This window comes from Thamnophis elegans, chromosome 4 (assembly GCF_009769535.1).
Source record: "Thamnophis elegans isolate rThaEle1 chromosome 4, rThaEle1.pri, whole genome shotgun sequence".
Taxonomy (NCBI): Eukaryota; Metazoa; Chordata; class Lepidosauria; order Squamata; family Colubridae; genus Thamnophis; species Thamnophis elegans.
Window position 1 is genome coordinate 138872070 of NC_045544.1, and position 13470 is coordinate 138885539.

Genomic DNA, 13470 nt, shown 5'->3' on the forward strand with positions numbered 1-13470 from the left:
CTAACTCCTTAGCATCAGAGCATTTTTCAGGTGGGGAGGGGGAAGTAGAATGTCTAAGCTCCCAGCCCACAGGCCAGATGAGTCACGCACTGGCCATGCCCATATGGCAGTTGGAACAGAGTTCTTTTCAGATGGGGAGGGGGAGTAGAACATCTAACTCCTTTGCATCAGAGCACGTTAATAATACTATAAGAAATAGTAATGATCTGATGGTCATTTCGAAAAGTCCTTTCTTAGCGAGCAACTAGAAGCCAAGAAGAACATATGTGCCAAATTTCAAGTTTGTAGGCTTTATGGTTCTGGAGATTTCGTGATGATGCATGAGTGGCATTTTGCTTTTATATATATAGATATAGGAACTTCTGAGTATCAGTTTATTAATGTTTCACTTGCTTTTTTTTTAAACTTTAATATACATTTATACAGGCCATAATAAAAGTTATCAACAGGGTTTTTTTCTCTCTCTTCAGTTAGTACACTACGGGTCGAGAATTAAACGCATGCAGTTACAAAGGAGAGGTAGTCGTAGAAACACCGTATTATAAAGATCTAAAAATTACAAACGTCGTATAAATTAAAAAAAAAAAAAAGATAGAACACTTTCAAACAAACTTCCGAAATTGCTTATTACTGATAAATAAAAGTAAAAAGTACATTACTTTGTCATAAGGAAAAAAAATAAAAATAAAAGACAGGGAAAGGGGAAAAAAAAGGAGAGAAAAACGCACAAAGACATGTTCTTCACACTCCGTAAAATCAGATGGTGTTTAAATGCCAATCAACTTCCATTCAAGGAGGTTTGACGGTTCTTTTTTTTTTTTTTTTAAATAAACAAGCTTATTTTTTCTCCCTCCTTTCAAGTGATGGCAGTTAAGAAAGCCTCTAAAGAGGGTCCAACTATGAAATTCAGTTTTTAAAATAACTTTTCGAGTCGCGCAAAAGGAAGGGGTGGGAGGAGGAAGAGGCGACGGGCAGCAGGACAGACGTCCCCAAAAGCTGCTCCAGATAAACCTGATTATAATTATTTCTTAATGCTATGTGTGTGTGTGTGTGTATATGTATGTATGTATATGTGTAAAGAAAATCTTCTGTTCTGTCCAGGTGGCAGCTGTGTCTTTTTTTTTTTGTTTTTTGACCCAGAGTTCGGGGAGACACACAACTTGGCATGCAACAGAAGAAGGAAAGTAACCAAGCAAGCCATGATATAGGACAGAATGTTATCGAAAGTCCGTTTTGTTTTGTTTTTTGTCTCCATCTTAGCGACGCTAAAGACCCATAGACTTTCAATTCCCAGGAATTCCCCAGCCGGCTAACTGGGAAATCCTCGGAGTTGGAAGTCCGCACCTCTTAAAAAGTTGAGAAGGCTGAGAAAATGCCACTCTTAGAGGAGTACAACTCAAGTATTAAGATAAAAGGGCTATAAAAACCAAAGAATTCACCTTACGGCATATCTACACAACTTTGAAACTAAGAAGCTGCAGGTTTGAAGTCCGAGAGGAATTCTTTTTTTTTTGCGATGACTTTTCCTTTTTGGGCTCTCCTGCACCTCAATGAGTCAATAAGGAATTATCGTTTCCCGTCTCTGCCCGGCCAGGAAGAATAGATAAGTTGTGCCTTTTCTGTATTTTTTTTTTAATTATTTAAAAAAAAAAAACCAACAAAAACCCACCAATACACAGTTTAGTAAATTAGTGCAATATAAAGTATTCGGGCGAGAGGCGTCAGGAAGAACATCAAGCTCGTACGTCTACGATCGACCTTCTCAAAGGGCTCTCATTTTGCCTTCTCAAGTTCTTTATTTATTTATTTGCAAAAGCCATCCTGATGGCTGGAAGTTGGGAGGGGGTCTTCGCCACCCACACCTGGCCGCGAAGTTTCACGGGACGGAAGTCCAGAGCGAACGATGTTCGTTTTTTGTCCCACGATGCAAATGTCCATTCGTTTCCCGAAGCGGGAACTAAAAATTTTTTTGGGGGGAGAAATCTCTCCAGAGAAGGACGCGCGCTCTGTTCTCTCGTAATCTACGAAGATGCGGAATCGTCGCTTGCCAAGATTAAAATTTGCAGTGGAAATGGTATAAAGAGTTTTTCCCTGTCTGGCTGTGAAAGGAAAGATGGATTGAGTCTAAGGACAATTTTTTCTCCACTGACGTTAATTGCTTTTCCCCCCCAGTTTCACGCTCTGTTTTTTTTCCTTCTTCTTCTTCCTTCGATAGAAGCCAGATTTGCTTCGGGATGGGAAATGCCCAGATTTTGGCTACACGGAGTGGTCCCCGGAGAGTAGGGCAGAGGGGGTCTTCTATTCATAGACCGCGACGGCGTTGCAACACAGAGCCGAGAGTCTCCGTTCGATACTAGCTTTATCTGAAAAACGAAGCAAAGGAAAAAAAAAATCAAGTAAGTGGGATACACAGATGGAATACGGGATTCAGTTTTGGTCACCACGATGTAGAAAAAATGTGGAGACTCTGGAAAGAGTGCAGAGAAGAGCAACAAAGAGGATGAGGGGACTGGAGGCTGAAACATATGAAGAACGGTTGCAGGAACTGGGAATGTCTAGTTTAATGAAAAGAAGGACCAGGGGAGACATGATAGCATCTTCCAATATCTCAGGGGTTGCCACAAAGAAGAGGGAGTCAAGCTATTCTCCAAGGCACCTGAGGGCAGGACAAAAAGCAATGGGTGGAAACTAATCAAGGAGAGAAGCAACCTTGAATTAAGGAGAAGTTTCCTGACAGTGAGAACATTTAATCAGTGGAACAACTTGCCTCTAGAAGTTGTAAATGCTTTAAAGATGTTGGATATCCATTTGTCTGACGTGGTGTAGGGTTTCCTGCCTAAGCAGGGGGTTGGACTAGAAAACCTCCAAGGTCCCTTCCAACTCTGCTATTCTATTCTAATCCTATTATTCCTATTCCTATTGTTAATTTTAATTCAAACTTTAAAAAAAATGTTATTGTTAATTCTAATTGTTTTTTTTGGGGATATTCTATTTAATTTTTTAAAAACTTTTGTATTATGTGTTTCTTTTAATGTTGTACGCCACCCTGAGTCCTTGGGAGAAGGGCGGCATATAAATCTAATAAACCAACCCAACCAAACCTATTGGCCTAAAGACATCAGCGTGGGTGTGAGTAACACTTGCTCTGAGCTGGAGCCTGTGGGCCTTGCTCCAAGCAAAATCTTGAAGAAAAATCACAAAAAGTTTTATAAGGATAAGAGACGCCAAGATAGATCTACAACTGGTTGCAAGCTCGTTGTAGTTTTGCAACTTCACATAAGCTCGGATTTCAGTTAAGAGGGTTGTGTGGATATTGTAGCTAGATGGGGATTCTCAGTCATCCAGGCCATAGTTGGCCCAAATGCTGCAACGGCCATAAACTGTGAGCACCACGCTTTTTCAAGCGCTGTTGTCATTTCAAATGGCCGGTAAACGAAATGGTTGCAAGTGGAGGACTAGCTGTCATCAATCTTCGGATTTCAAACCAGCCCCTTTATCTATAGAAACATTTCAATGCCTAATTTTATAAAAAGCTGCAATTCTAGCTTGTTTCAATGTGCTCCTAAGAGCAGTTTTTAGGAAGGAAAATGTGGAGCAAAATAAATTTCGTGGCACAATGATGACCTAGTACTTCAGGCACGAAAGCATCAAAACCAGAGGTGAGCTGCTGCCGGTAAGCATCGGTTTAAGCAAACCGGTAGTTAAGATTTTGCACTGTTCAGCAAACCGTCAAATCCCATCACTGGCTGGCCTCGCCCCTGCTTGTTTTCTGGCCATTTTTTCAGACCACAATTGGCCTGAAAATGGCCCAAAAAACCGACCTGAAAACAGCCCAAAAATGGCCTGAAAAACAGCCTGAAAAAAAGCCAAAAACCAGGCCAAAAAACAAGCAGGGGCGGGGCCAGCCAGTGGTGGTATTAATCCCAACCGGCTGAATCCTACCTCTGCCGTTGAGCGAGTGGCTGGGAGGCGTAGCTGGGTGTGATGTCACCCACCCAGTCATAGGACCAACCGGTCACACCTACCCACCCAGAGAACCGGTTGTTAAGTTATTCAAGTCCCACCACTGATCAAAACCCATGTAATTGTAATTGAGGCTGAAATTGTAGTTGTAAGTCGGGCTGATTGAGGGTCTCCTTGTGACTTAGCAACGGAAATGTTGGGCTCAATTACGGTCCTAAGTCAAGGAGTAACCCAGAAATGGGTTCCTTACCAGTTGGCCCGGTTCGGCCGAGTAGATAGTAACTCGGCCTGCCACCCCCCGTCCCCACCGAACCGGTTCTATCATCGCCACCGCCATCTTGATTTTTGGTTCTGTGCCTGCGCAGAACAATTTCCATTGCAACAATGTAATCCCCCCCCTGCTTTCTAACATTGTGCGCGTGCGCAGACCTTTTTAGGTGCAAATGAGCATGCATTTGAAAAATGTTTGTGCGTCGAACTAGCAGCAATCCACCCCTGAACTAACCGTATAACATAAAATGAGCAGCGTCCGAACGAAAAATGCCATTTTTTGTATATGGGTAGTTCTTGACCCCGGTTGGCGATTCGTATACTTTAATGACATGGCAATACAGGATTGCCGTTTTTATTTTTCGGCTGCACTGTTCTTTGTTTGAAGTACGTCATCTATAAAAGTAGCAACCCCCCACCCCCCACGTCACCGCCCCACACGTACAGCGGTTGATGTTCTCAATGTCAGCCGGGTCCTGCAAGATCTTTGCCAGGCCCTCCATCAGCAACGCGGCTTTATGGTACCGGTAAGCAATGTCCTCCGTCTGCTGAAACATCTCATCCAAAGCTGCTGCCTGGACCTGAGGAGGAGGAAGAAGGAGGGCAGATGAGCAGAGGCCAAGAAGAAAAAGACAGGACACATACACACACACTCCTTCCACCCATCTATCTATCCTTTTTGTATCATCCACCCATCCCTCTCTCTGTCCATCCATCTTCTTCAATCTGTCTGTCTAATCTATCAACTATCTACTAATCAATCTATCCATATCTATTTATCTACACCCCTCTCTCTCTCCTCTTTGTATCATCCACCCATCCTTCTCTCTGTCCATCCATTTTCTTTCATCTATCTGTCTGAATAATCTATCATCTATCCATCTACTACTTACCTATCCATATCTATTTATCTCTATCTATCATCTATCTATCTATCTATCTATCTATCTATCTATCTATCTATCTATCTATCCATCCATCCATCCATCCATCCATCATCTATCCATTATCTATTCATCTACTACTTTTCTATCCATATCTATTTATCTATATCTATCCATCCATCCATTATCGATCCATCTGCTACTTTTCTATCTTTTCATCTTTATCTACACATCTCTCTCTGTAATATCTTTGTATCATCCATCCTTCTCTGTCCACCCATCTTATTTCATCTCTGTCTCTCTAATCTATCATCTATCCATCTACTACTTACCCTTCTATCCATATCTATCTATCTATCTATCTATCTATCTATCTATCTATCTATCTATCTATCTATCTATCTATCTATCTATCATCTATATCTATCTATCATCTATAATCTATCTATCCACCCATCTATTATCTATCCATCTACCACTTACCTATCTATTCATATCTATCCATCCATTCATCCATCATTTATTTTTGTATCATCCATCCCTCTTATCCTTCTATCTTAACGATTTATTTATTTATTAATATTTACAGGAAGTCTCAAGTTACAACCACAATTGAACCCAAAATTTCCGTTGTTAAGCAAGACAGTTAAGGGAGTTTTGCCCCATTTTATGACCGCTCTTGCCACAGTCGTTGATTCACTGCAGTTGTAAAGCTAGTCAGGTGGTTGTTAAGTGAATCTGGCTTCCCCATGGATTTTGCTTGTCAGAAGGTTGCAAAGGGGATGATGTGACCCCGGGACACTGCGACCGTCGTAAATATGTCACTTGCCAAGAGGCCAAATTTTGATCACGTGACTATGGGGATGCTGCAATGGTCCTAAGTGTGAACAATGGTCATAAGTCACTTTTTCCAGCACCTTTGTTAACTTTGAACTGTCACTAAAAGGATGGTTCTAAGTCGAGGATTATCTGTTATTTGTTCTCCATCTCACTTCAAAGCAATATTTTGCTTTGGTTGAGGAAAAAATCCTGAACCCTTCAATGACAGCCAGAGTCCACTACAATGGAGAAAGAGAGAATTTCAACAGATACCAAGGGACAGAAATGCCACAGATGTTATGAAAAATTCCTAGTGGGCAACCATTTAACGAGGAGCCAGCCATGTGCAGCAGCTGCCAAAAAGCCAACACAGTTCTAGGCTGCATCAACAGAGGGAGAGAATCAAGATCACGTGAAGGGCTAATACCACTTTATAAGGCCTTGGTGAGGCCACACTTGGAATACGGCATCCAGTTTTGGTCGCCAGATGTGAAAAAGAGGCAGAGACTCTAGAAAGAGTGCAGAGAAGAGCAACAAAGAGGATTAGGGGACTGGAGACTAAAACATAGGAAGAACGGTTGCAGGAACTGGGAATGTCTAGTTTAATGAAAAGAAGGACCAGGGGAGACATGATAGCAGTCTTCCAATATCTCAGGGGTTGCCCCAAAGAAGAGGGAGTCAAACTATTCTCCAAGGCACCTGAGGGCAGAACAAGAAGCAATGGGTGGAAACTAATCAAGGAGAGAAGCAACTTAGAACTGAGGAGAAATTTCCTGACAGTGAGAACAATTAATCAGTGGAACAGAAGTTGCCTCCAGAAGTTGTAAATGCTCCAGTACTGGAAGTTTTTAGGAAGGGATTGGACAACCACTTGTCTGAATTGGTGTAGGGTTTCCTGCTTAAACAGGGGGTTTGACAAGAAGACCTCCAAGGTCCCTTCTAACTCTTTTACTCTTACTCTATTCTATTCTATATTCTATTCTATTTTCTGTTCTATTCTATTCTACTCTATTCTTTATTCTATATTGTTCTGTTCTATTCTCTATATTCTATTCTATTCTATTCTTATTCTATTCTATATTGTTCTGTTGTATTCTAGAGCCGAGGTGGCGCAGTGGTTAAATGCAGCACTGCAGGCCACTTCAGCTGACTGCAGTTCTGCAGTTCGGCTGTTCAAATCTCACCGGCTCAGGGTTGACTCAGCCTTCCATCCTTCCGAGGTGGGTAAAATGAGGACCCGGATTGTTGTTGGGGGCAATATGCTGACTCTGTAAACCGCTTAGAGAGGGCTGAAAGCCCTATGAAGCGGTATACAAGTCTAACTGCTATTGCTATTTTCTATATTCTATTCTATTCTCCATTCCATATTCTATTCTGTTCTATTTTCTATTCTATTTTCTGTTCTCTTCTGTTCTATATTCTATATTGTTCTGTTCTATTCTCTATATTCTATTCTATTCTGTTCTGTTCCGTTCCTTTCCATTCCACGTTTCTGAGCATCTTCAGGGCCTCCAACTCTGAGGTTTATGGTAGATTCTGGCAAAGGCTTCACCCTTCCATCACAAAAGCACCTGGGACTGGCACTGCCCCAGGGATAATGAAGTCTGATGAAAGATCGGTTCGACAGCGTTGCCAAAAAACTTTCCCCAAATTAAAAGGAAGAAGTAACGAGTGGAAAGCACTCTTAATTAATCTCCAGGTGCTCAAGTTATGCCGGAGTTGTTTTGCGTGCCTGGGTTAAGAGCAGCAGCAGGCTTTCTAGGCAATCCTCAAACTTATGACCGTAACTGGGGGCCAGGATTCCTTTTGGCAAGTGAGACAATTGTTCAGTGAGCCCTGCCCGATTTGGCTATCTCCTCCCACCCCCCAGTTGTTAAGCGAATTGCTGCAGTTGTTAAGTGAATCATGCAATTGTTAAGCGAATCTGGCTTCCCGTTTCGATTTTGCTTGTCGAATGCCATCTGGGAAGTTTTCAAATGGGGATCACGTGACCCCATGATGCTACAATCATTATAAACACACGCGTGCTGCCCAGGGCCCAAATTTTGGTCATGTGACCCCCGAGACACTGCGAAGATCGGTTGCAAGTCAGTTTTTTTACAGCGCCACTGCGAGTTGGAACAGTCGCTGAACAAGTCAAGTGTGAAATCAGGAGAGATTCAGGCAGTTCGAACGAGTGTAAACATTTATTGCAAGCTTAACCTCTATGCAGATAGTCCTCGACTTACGACCACAAATTGAGCCCCCAAATTCTGTTGTTAAGTGAGTTTTACGACCATTCTTGCCACAATTGTTAAGCAAATCACCGCAGATGTTAAGTCAGTCACCCGGTTGTTAAGTGAATCTGGCTTCCCCCATCGACTTGGCTTGCCAGAAGGTTGCAAAAGAGTATCGCATGACCATCGTCGTAAATATGAACCAGTTGCCCAAGCGCCTGAATTTTGATCCCGTGACCACGGAGATGCTGCAACGGTCATAAGTGTGAAAAGGGGTTATAGGTCCTTTTTTCATTCACTAAACGAACAGAATGTCAGCGTTCCAAGTATCATGCAGAATTAAATCTGAGTTCAAGGCAAAACGATCCTTAAAGTTCCAATTTAATAAGACAGACATGTTGGCACAAACTGTGGAATCCCAAATCTAAAAGCTTCCTGGGATTCCATCCAGTTGAAAGTTCATGATCTTGTTATCCCCACACCCATAAATCCATCACATGGTCCAATCTTCTTCGGCTACGCTGGCATCTCCACCCAGCTGCTTCCGGTCAGGTGCAGAGGTGCGGAGACAAAAGATGAGCTTGGGCTTCTAGCAAAGAACGACAACAACACATTCCACAATCCTACTCCTTTCTATTCCCCCCTCCCATCAACTATACTAATGAAACAGCATAATGAAATAAGGGAGAGTGTGGCAGGCCAAAGATCCTAAAAGGGATATAACTGCAGGCCTGACACAGTGGTTAAGTCGAGGATGACCGGTACAAGAATCTGAGCTACTAATGGTCAAAGAAATGAGCGGGAGATAAGAAAGAGCATTCAAGTTGAATTCGACTTAGATCTTTTGCGGGTGCAAAGGGACTCATAACTTGTGACTTAGGATCTTTGGCCTACCACACACTCTTCTTATTTTACGGTGCTGTTTCATTAGTGGGGAATTGGGAGGGGGAATAGTAAGGAGCAGAATGTGTTGTTGTCAAAATAAAACATTCCTTTCTAGAAGCCCAAGGTCATCCTTTGTCTTTGCACCTCTGCACCTGACCGGAACTGGATGGGTGGAAATGCCAGCGTGGCAGAGGAAGATTGGACCATGTGATGGGCTTGTGGGTGTGTGTGTGTGGGGGGGGGGGGGACAAGATCATGAACTTTCAACGGGAAGCTTTCAGATTCAGGTTTTCCACAGATGTGCCAACATGTCTCTCTTAATAAATTGGAAGTTTGAGGAAAGTTCTGCCTTGGACTCCGATTTAATTTTGGATGATATTTGGGATGCTGACATGACGTGTTTGACACACACCCCCTCCCTCGGGTTCAGCCTGGATGTCTCCTACAACCAATGGTTGTAAGTCAAGGACCATCTGTGGAAAGGAAGCCACTATGTGATGCCTACACCTCCCCCCCCTCCCCGCTCTGTAAGCTGCCTTCTCTACCGCACAGTGATCAATCTGATCAGCTTCCCTGCTTTCTTACCATCTCCACCGCGCAACTGTAGATGAGCTTTTCGGCCGTGACGCTGTTAATTTCATCGACGAAACGCTGCTTATCCGAGAAAAAGTGGTTTAGCTTTTCGGTCAGCTTCTTGCACATGGCGATGCAGAATTTGTACCTCTCGTTCAGGTTTTTGACAACTGCGAAGGAGGAATTGGAAGGGGGGAAAATGCAGGCAATTAGATGATGATAACAACAACAACAACAACAACAACAACAGGTGGTAGCAGGGTCACCGAGAAGGAACATGAAAAAATCACAAAATACCAGGACTTAAAAATTGAAATTCAACGACTATGGCACAAACCAGCAGTGGTAATTCCAGTGGTAATTGGCACACTGGGTGCTATTCCAAAAGCACTGGAATTACATTTAAAACAGTTAAAAATTGACAAAATCACCATCAGTCAAATGCAAAAAGCCGCACTGCTTGGATCTGCACGCATATTACGAAAATACGTTACGACGTCCTAGGCCCCTGGGTGGGGCCCGACTAGTAATTAATGCCAAATCCGGCTAAACAACTGGCCGCTGTGATACAATTGTGGATAATAATAATAATCCCATTTGGCTCTTCATTACGACAGAATGAGGGAGGATATATGCATTCCCCAGCCATGCTGGGGAATTCTGGGAGTTGAAGTCCACCAGTCTTAAAAGTTCCCAAGTTTGGAGTCCCCCCGTCCTAGAAGAATGAAATTAATCAGTGGAACAACTTGCCTCCAGAGGTTGTGAGTGCTCCAACACTGGGGGTTTTTAAAGAAGAGATTGGACAACCATTGGTCTAGAATGGGTTAAGATTTCTTGCCTGAGCAGGGGTTGGATGAGAAGAGGGGTCACCAACCTCTCGGATTCCAGGGACTATTAAATTTATAATTTTAAATCCAGCGGAACACTAATTCGATCTGCCTAATGACTGGCTGGGTGGGCGTGGCAAGGTGGTCATGTGACTGGGTGGGCGTGGCCAACTCGATGTCACTCATGCTGAGAGGCGCCTTGCCAGCCTCTACTCGTCACTCCTCGCCTGCCCGCCCGGGCTCCTTAGGGCCCCAACAGGAAGCAGTTGCTGGACCTAAGCAGCCTCCATGAGAAAGAGTTGGCAAAACAGCTCAGTTCAAATTGGATCTGACTGAGACGGAGGCTCAGCAGAAGCACCTCACTAAGGACTAGGAGCATGGGCTTTCCAATCAGAGCGGAAACCTGCGGGAGTGCAAGGCCAGGTGCCGGCGCCTGGAGGCTCAGTGGGCTGAGAAGGTCAGCCAGTTCCCGGCCGTGATGCAGTCCCACTGGAACGAGGCCCTCCGGCTCTTCGCCACCAGCGGTGCTTCCCTCCAGCCTTCTCCCAAAGCCCCCCACCAGGAGGCCAAAGCAGACCCCAAGTCGGAATTTCTGCCCCCCTCCGACCCGCACAACCCCCCCCCCCCAAGGATTTAGTACTGTAAGGAGTGACTTTTATGACCATTCTTGCCGCAATTGTTAAGCGAATCCCCACAGGGGTTAAATTAGTCACACGGTTGGTTGGTAAATCTGGTTTCCCCATTGACCTGGCTTGTCAGAAGGTCGCAAAAGGGGACCGCATGACAACCGTCATAAATCCGAACCAGTTGCCAAGCAACACAAGCGTTCACTGCACGTATCCATCCCAGGGGCCGTAGTTTGAGGACACCTGATTTAGTGCAATATAAAAAAACGCAAATAATTTTTCCGCCGACCACCAACCTTTTTTTCGCGGACCCCCCCCCGGTTGGTGACCGCTGGACTAGAAGACCTCCAAGGTCCCCTCCCGACCCTGAGATTCTGTTAAACGTTATCTGGAAACAGACAGCGCCAAAGTGCTGTTACCCAACACTGGTTTCCCTCCTCTAAGGACCCCGTGGCCCATTGTGCAACACAACACGCACTCCGAAAAAGAAACCAGGCGTGGGACGCAGGCAGCACACGGAAGGCTCTCAATTTAGGAGTGGCGATTTGGCAATAAGTGGCTATCGTTAGTAGGACCCACAAGTCAGGATGCTGGCGTTCTGGTCACCTGACCGGCTTCTGTTTCGAGTTAACGCCCTGAAACTCAGCTGAAATTGTTGCCTTTGCAAATAGTCCTCGACTTACAACCATTCGTTCAGGGACTGTTCGAGGATACAACAATTTCTGGCCTCGAACAGCACTCTGCTGGCCAGAAATTGGCCAGCAGAATGCTGGAGGCAGGGGAGGCTGAAAACGGGGTGCACATGGGCTGCATGACCCCCCCCCCAACCCTCCCAAGCCCATTTTGTCCAGCAGAGGCACCACGGGCTGGTCCTTTTTGTACTTCCAGGAAACGTGGGCCGGATTTAAGTACCCTGCAGGTTGGGTCTACCTCGCTGGCCTTGAGTTTTGACACCCTTGGTCTGGGCTGGACTAGAAGACCTCTAAGGTCCCTTCCAGCTCTATTCTGATTGGTTGACTGATTAATTGTAATGGTCTAGTGCAGGGATGGCGAACCTTTTTTGGATCGCATGCCAAAAGCGTGGGGGGTGGGGGGAGCGTGGGGGGGATGTCGTGCACGGGCAGAGGCTTTATAGGAGCCTGGGGAGGGCGAAAACAGCCTCCCCCGCCTGGGGGCCCTACGGAGGCTTGAGGAGCTTCCCTGAAGCCTCCGGAGCGCAAAAAAACCACCCCTACGAGCAAACCCAAAGTTTTAGCCACTTCCGGTTTGTCCATAAGGCCATTTTTCATCCTCCGGAGCCTTTAGGGAAGCCTCCTGAATGCTCCGGAGGGCTAAAACTGGCCCTACGAGCAAACCGGAAGTATGTTCCTGAACTTCCGATTTGCTCGTAGGGTTGGTTTTTCGGAAGCTTCCGGAGGGCAAAAAATGGTCTCAAAAGAAGTCCGAAGTCAGCTGGCCAAGCTCCTTTCCAGCTCTCTTCTGATTGATTGATTGAAATGGTCTAGGGTCTCCTGCTTGAGCAGGGGGCTGGACTAGAAGACCTCCAAGCTCCTTTCCAGCTCTATTCCGATTGATTGATTGATTGAAATGGTCTAGGGTCTCCTGCTTGAGCAGGGGGGCTGGACTAGAAGACCCCCCCAAGCTCCCTTCCAGCTCTATTCTGATGGATCAATGGACGACGCATATTTCACATGATCTCCGAGATTGGAAAATATTTTCCAGCTTTCTCTAGGAAAAAAGCCGCCGGGCTCACCTTGCTTCACCGCGGTCGAGAGATTCAGCTTGGCCGATTTGATCTGGGCTTTGGCCAGGTGCAAAGAGGAGGCCAGGAGTTGGGCCGCCTTCATGTACAGGACCAGCTGCTCCACTTGCCTGGATGACAGGAGACAAGAGGGCAGCTTCAATCTTTCCTTCGCTAACCTCAAGATTCTCAATTCTAGACTGTGCAGAGATGAACCAATTTACTTTTAAATAAAGGGCAAAGAGGAATCGGTGTACTTCAAGACATGGGGAAGATTCTATGAATGGTTAGAAAGAGACGTACACAAAATAGCAATAGTTAGACTTATATACCGCTTCATAGGGCTTTCAGCCCTCTCTAAGCGGTTTACAGAGTCAGCATATTGCCCCCAACAACGATCTGGGTCCTCATTTTACCCACCTCGGAAGGATGGAAGGCTGAGTCAACCCTGAGCCTGGTGGGATTTGAACAGCCAAACTGCTGAACTGCAGTCAGTTGAAGTAGCCTGCGGTGCTGCATTTAACCACTGCGCCACCTCGGCTCTTAAATAAAGTAAGGGGAACATATGGAACCCAGATGATAACGCCATTAAGTAGAAAACGGGGGGGGGGGAATAGAAAAGGAAATAATAGTATATACGTATCTATTCAAAAGTAAGATGCAAAT

General features: G+C 45.0%; 1 protein-coding gene across 2 annotated transcripts in view; it reads right to left on the reverse strand.

The window, feature by feature from the left end:
- Window positions 1–360: 360 nt before the first annotated feature.
- Window positions 361–13470, reverse strand: part of ULK2 (unc-51 like autophagy activating kinase 2) — a 149578-nt gene continuing 136468 nt past the window's right edge. For both annotated transcript variants that reach the window (XM_032215046.1, XM_032215047.1), the window contains 4 exons: window positions 12817–12935; window positions 9623–9780; window positions 4679–4814; window positions 361–2363 (listed from right to left, as the gene is read on the reverse strand). In XM_032215046.1, coding sequence (XP_032070937.1) covers window positions 2299–2363; window positions 4679–4814; window positions 9623–9780; window positions 12817–12935 — 478 coding nt within the window. In that variant the 3' untranslated portion in view covers window positions 361–2298. The remainder of the gene's footprint in view (window positions 2364–4678; window positions 4815–9622; window positions 9781–12816; window positions 12936–13470) is intronic.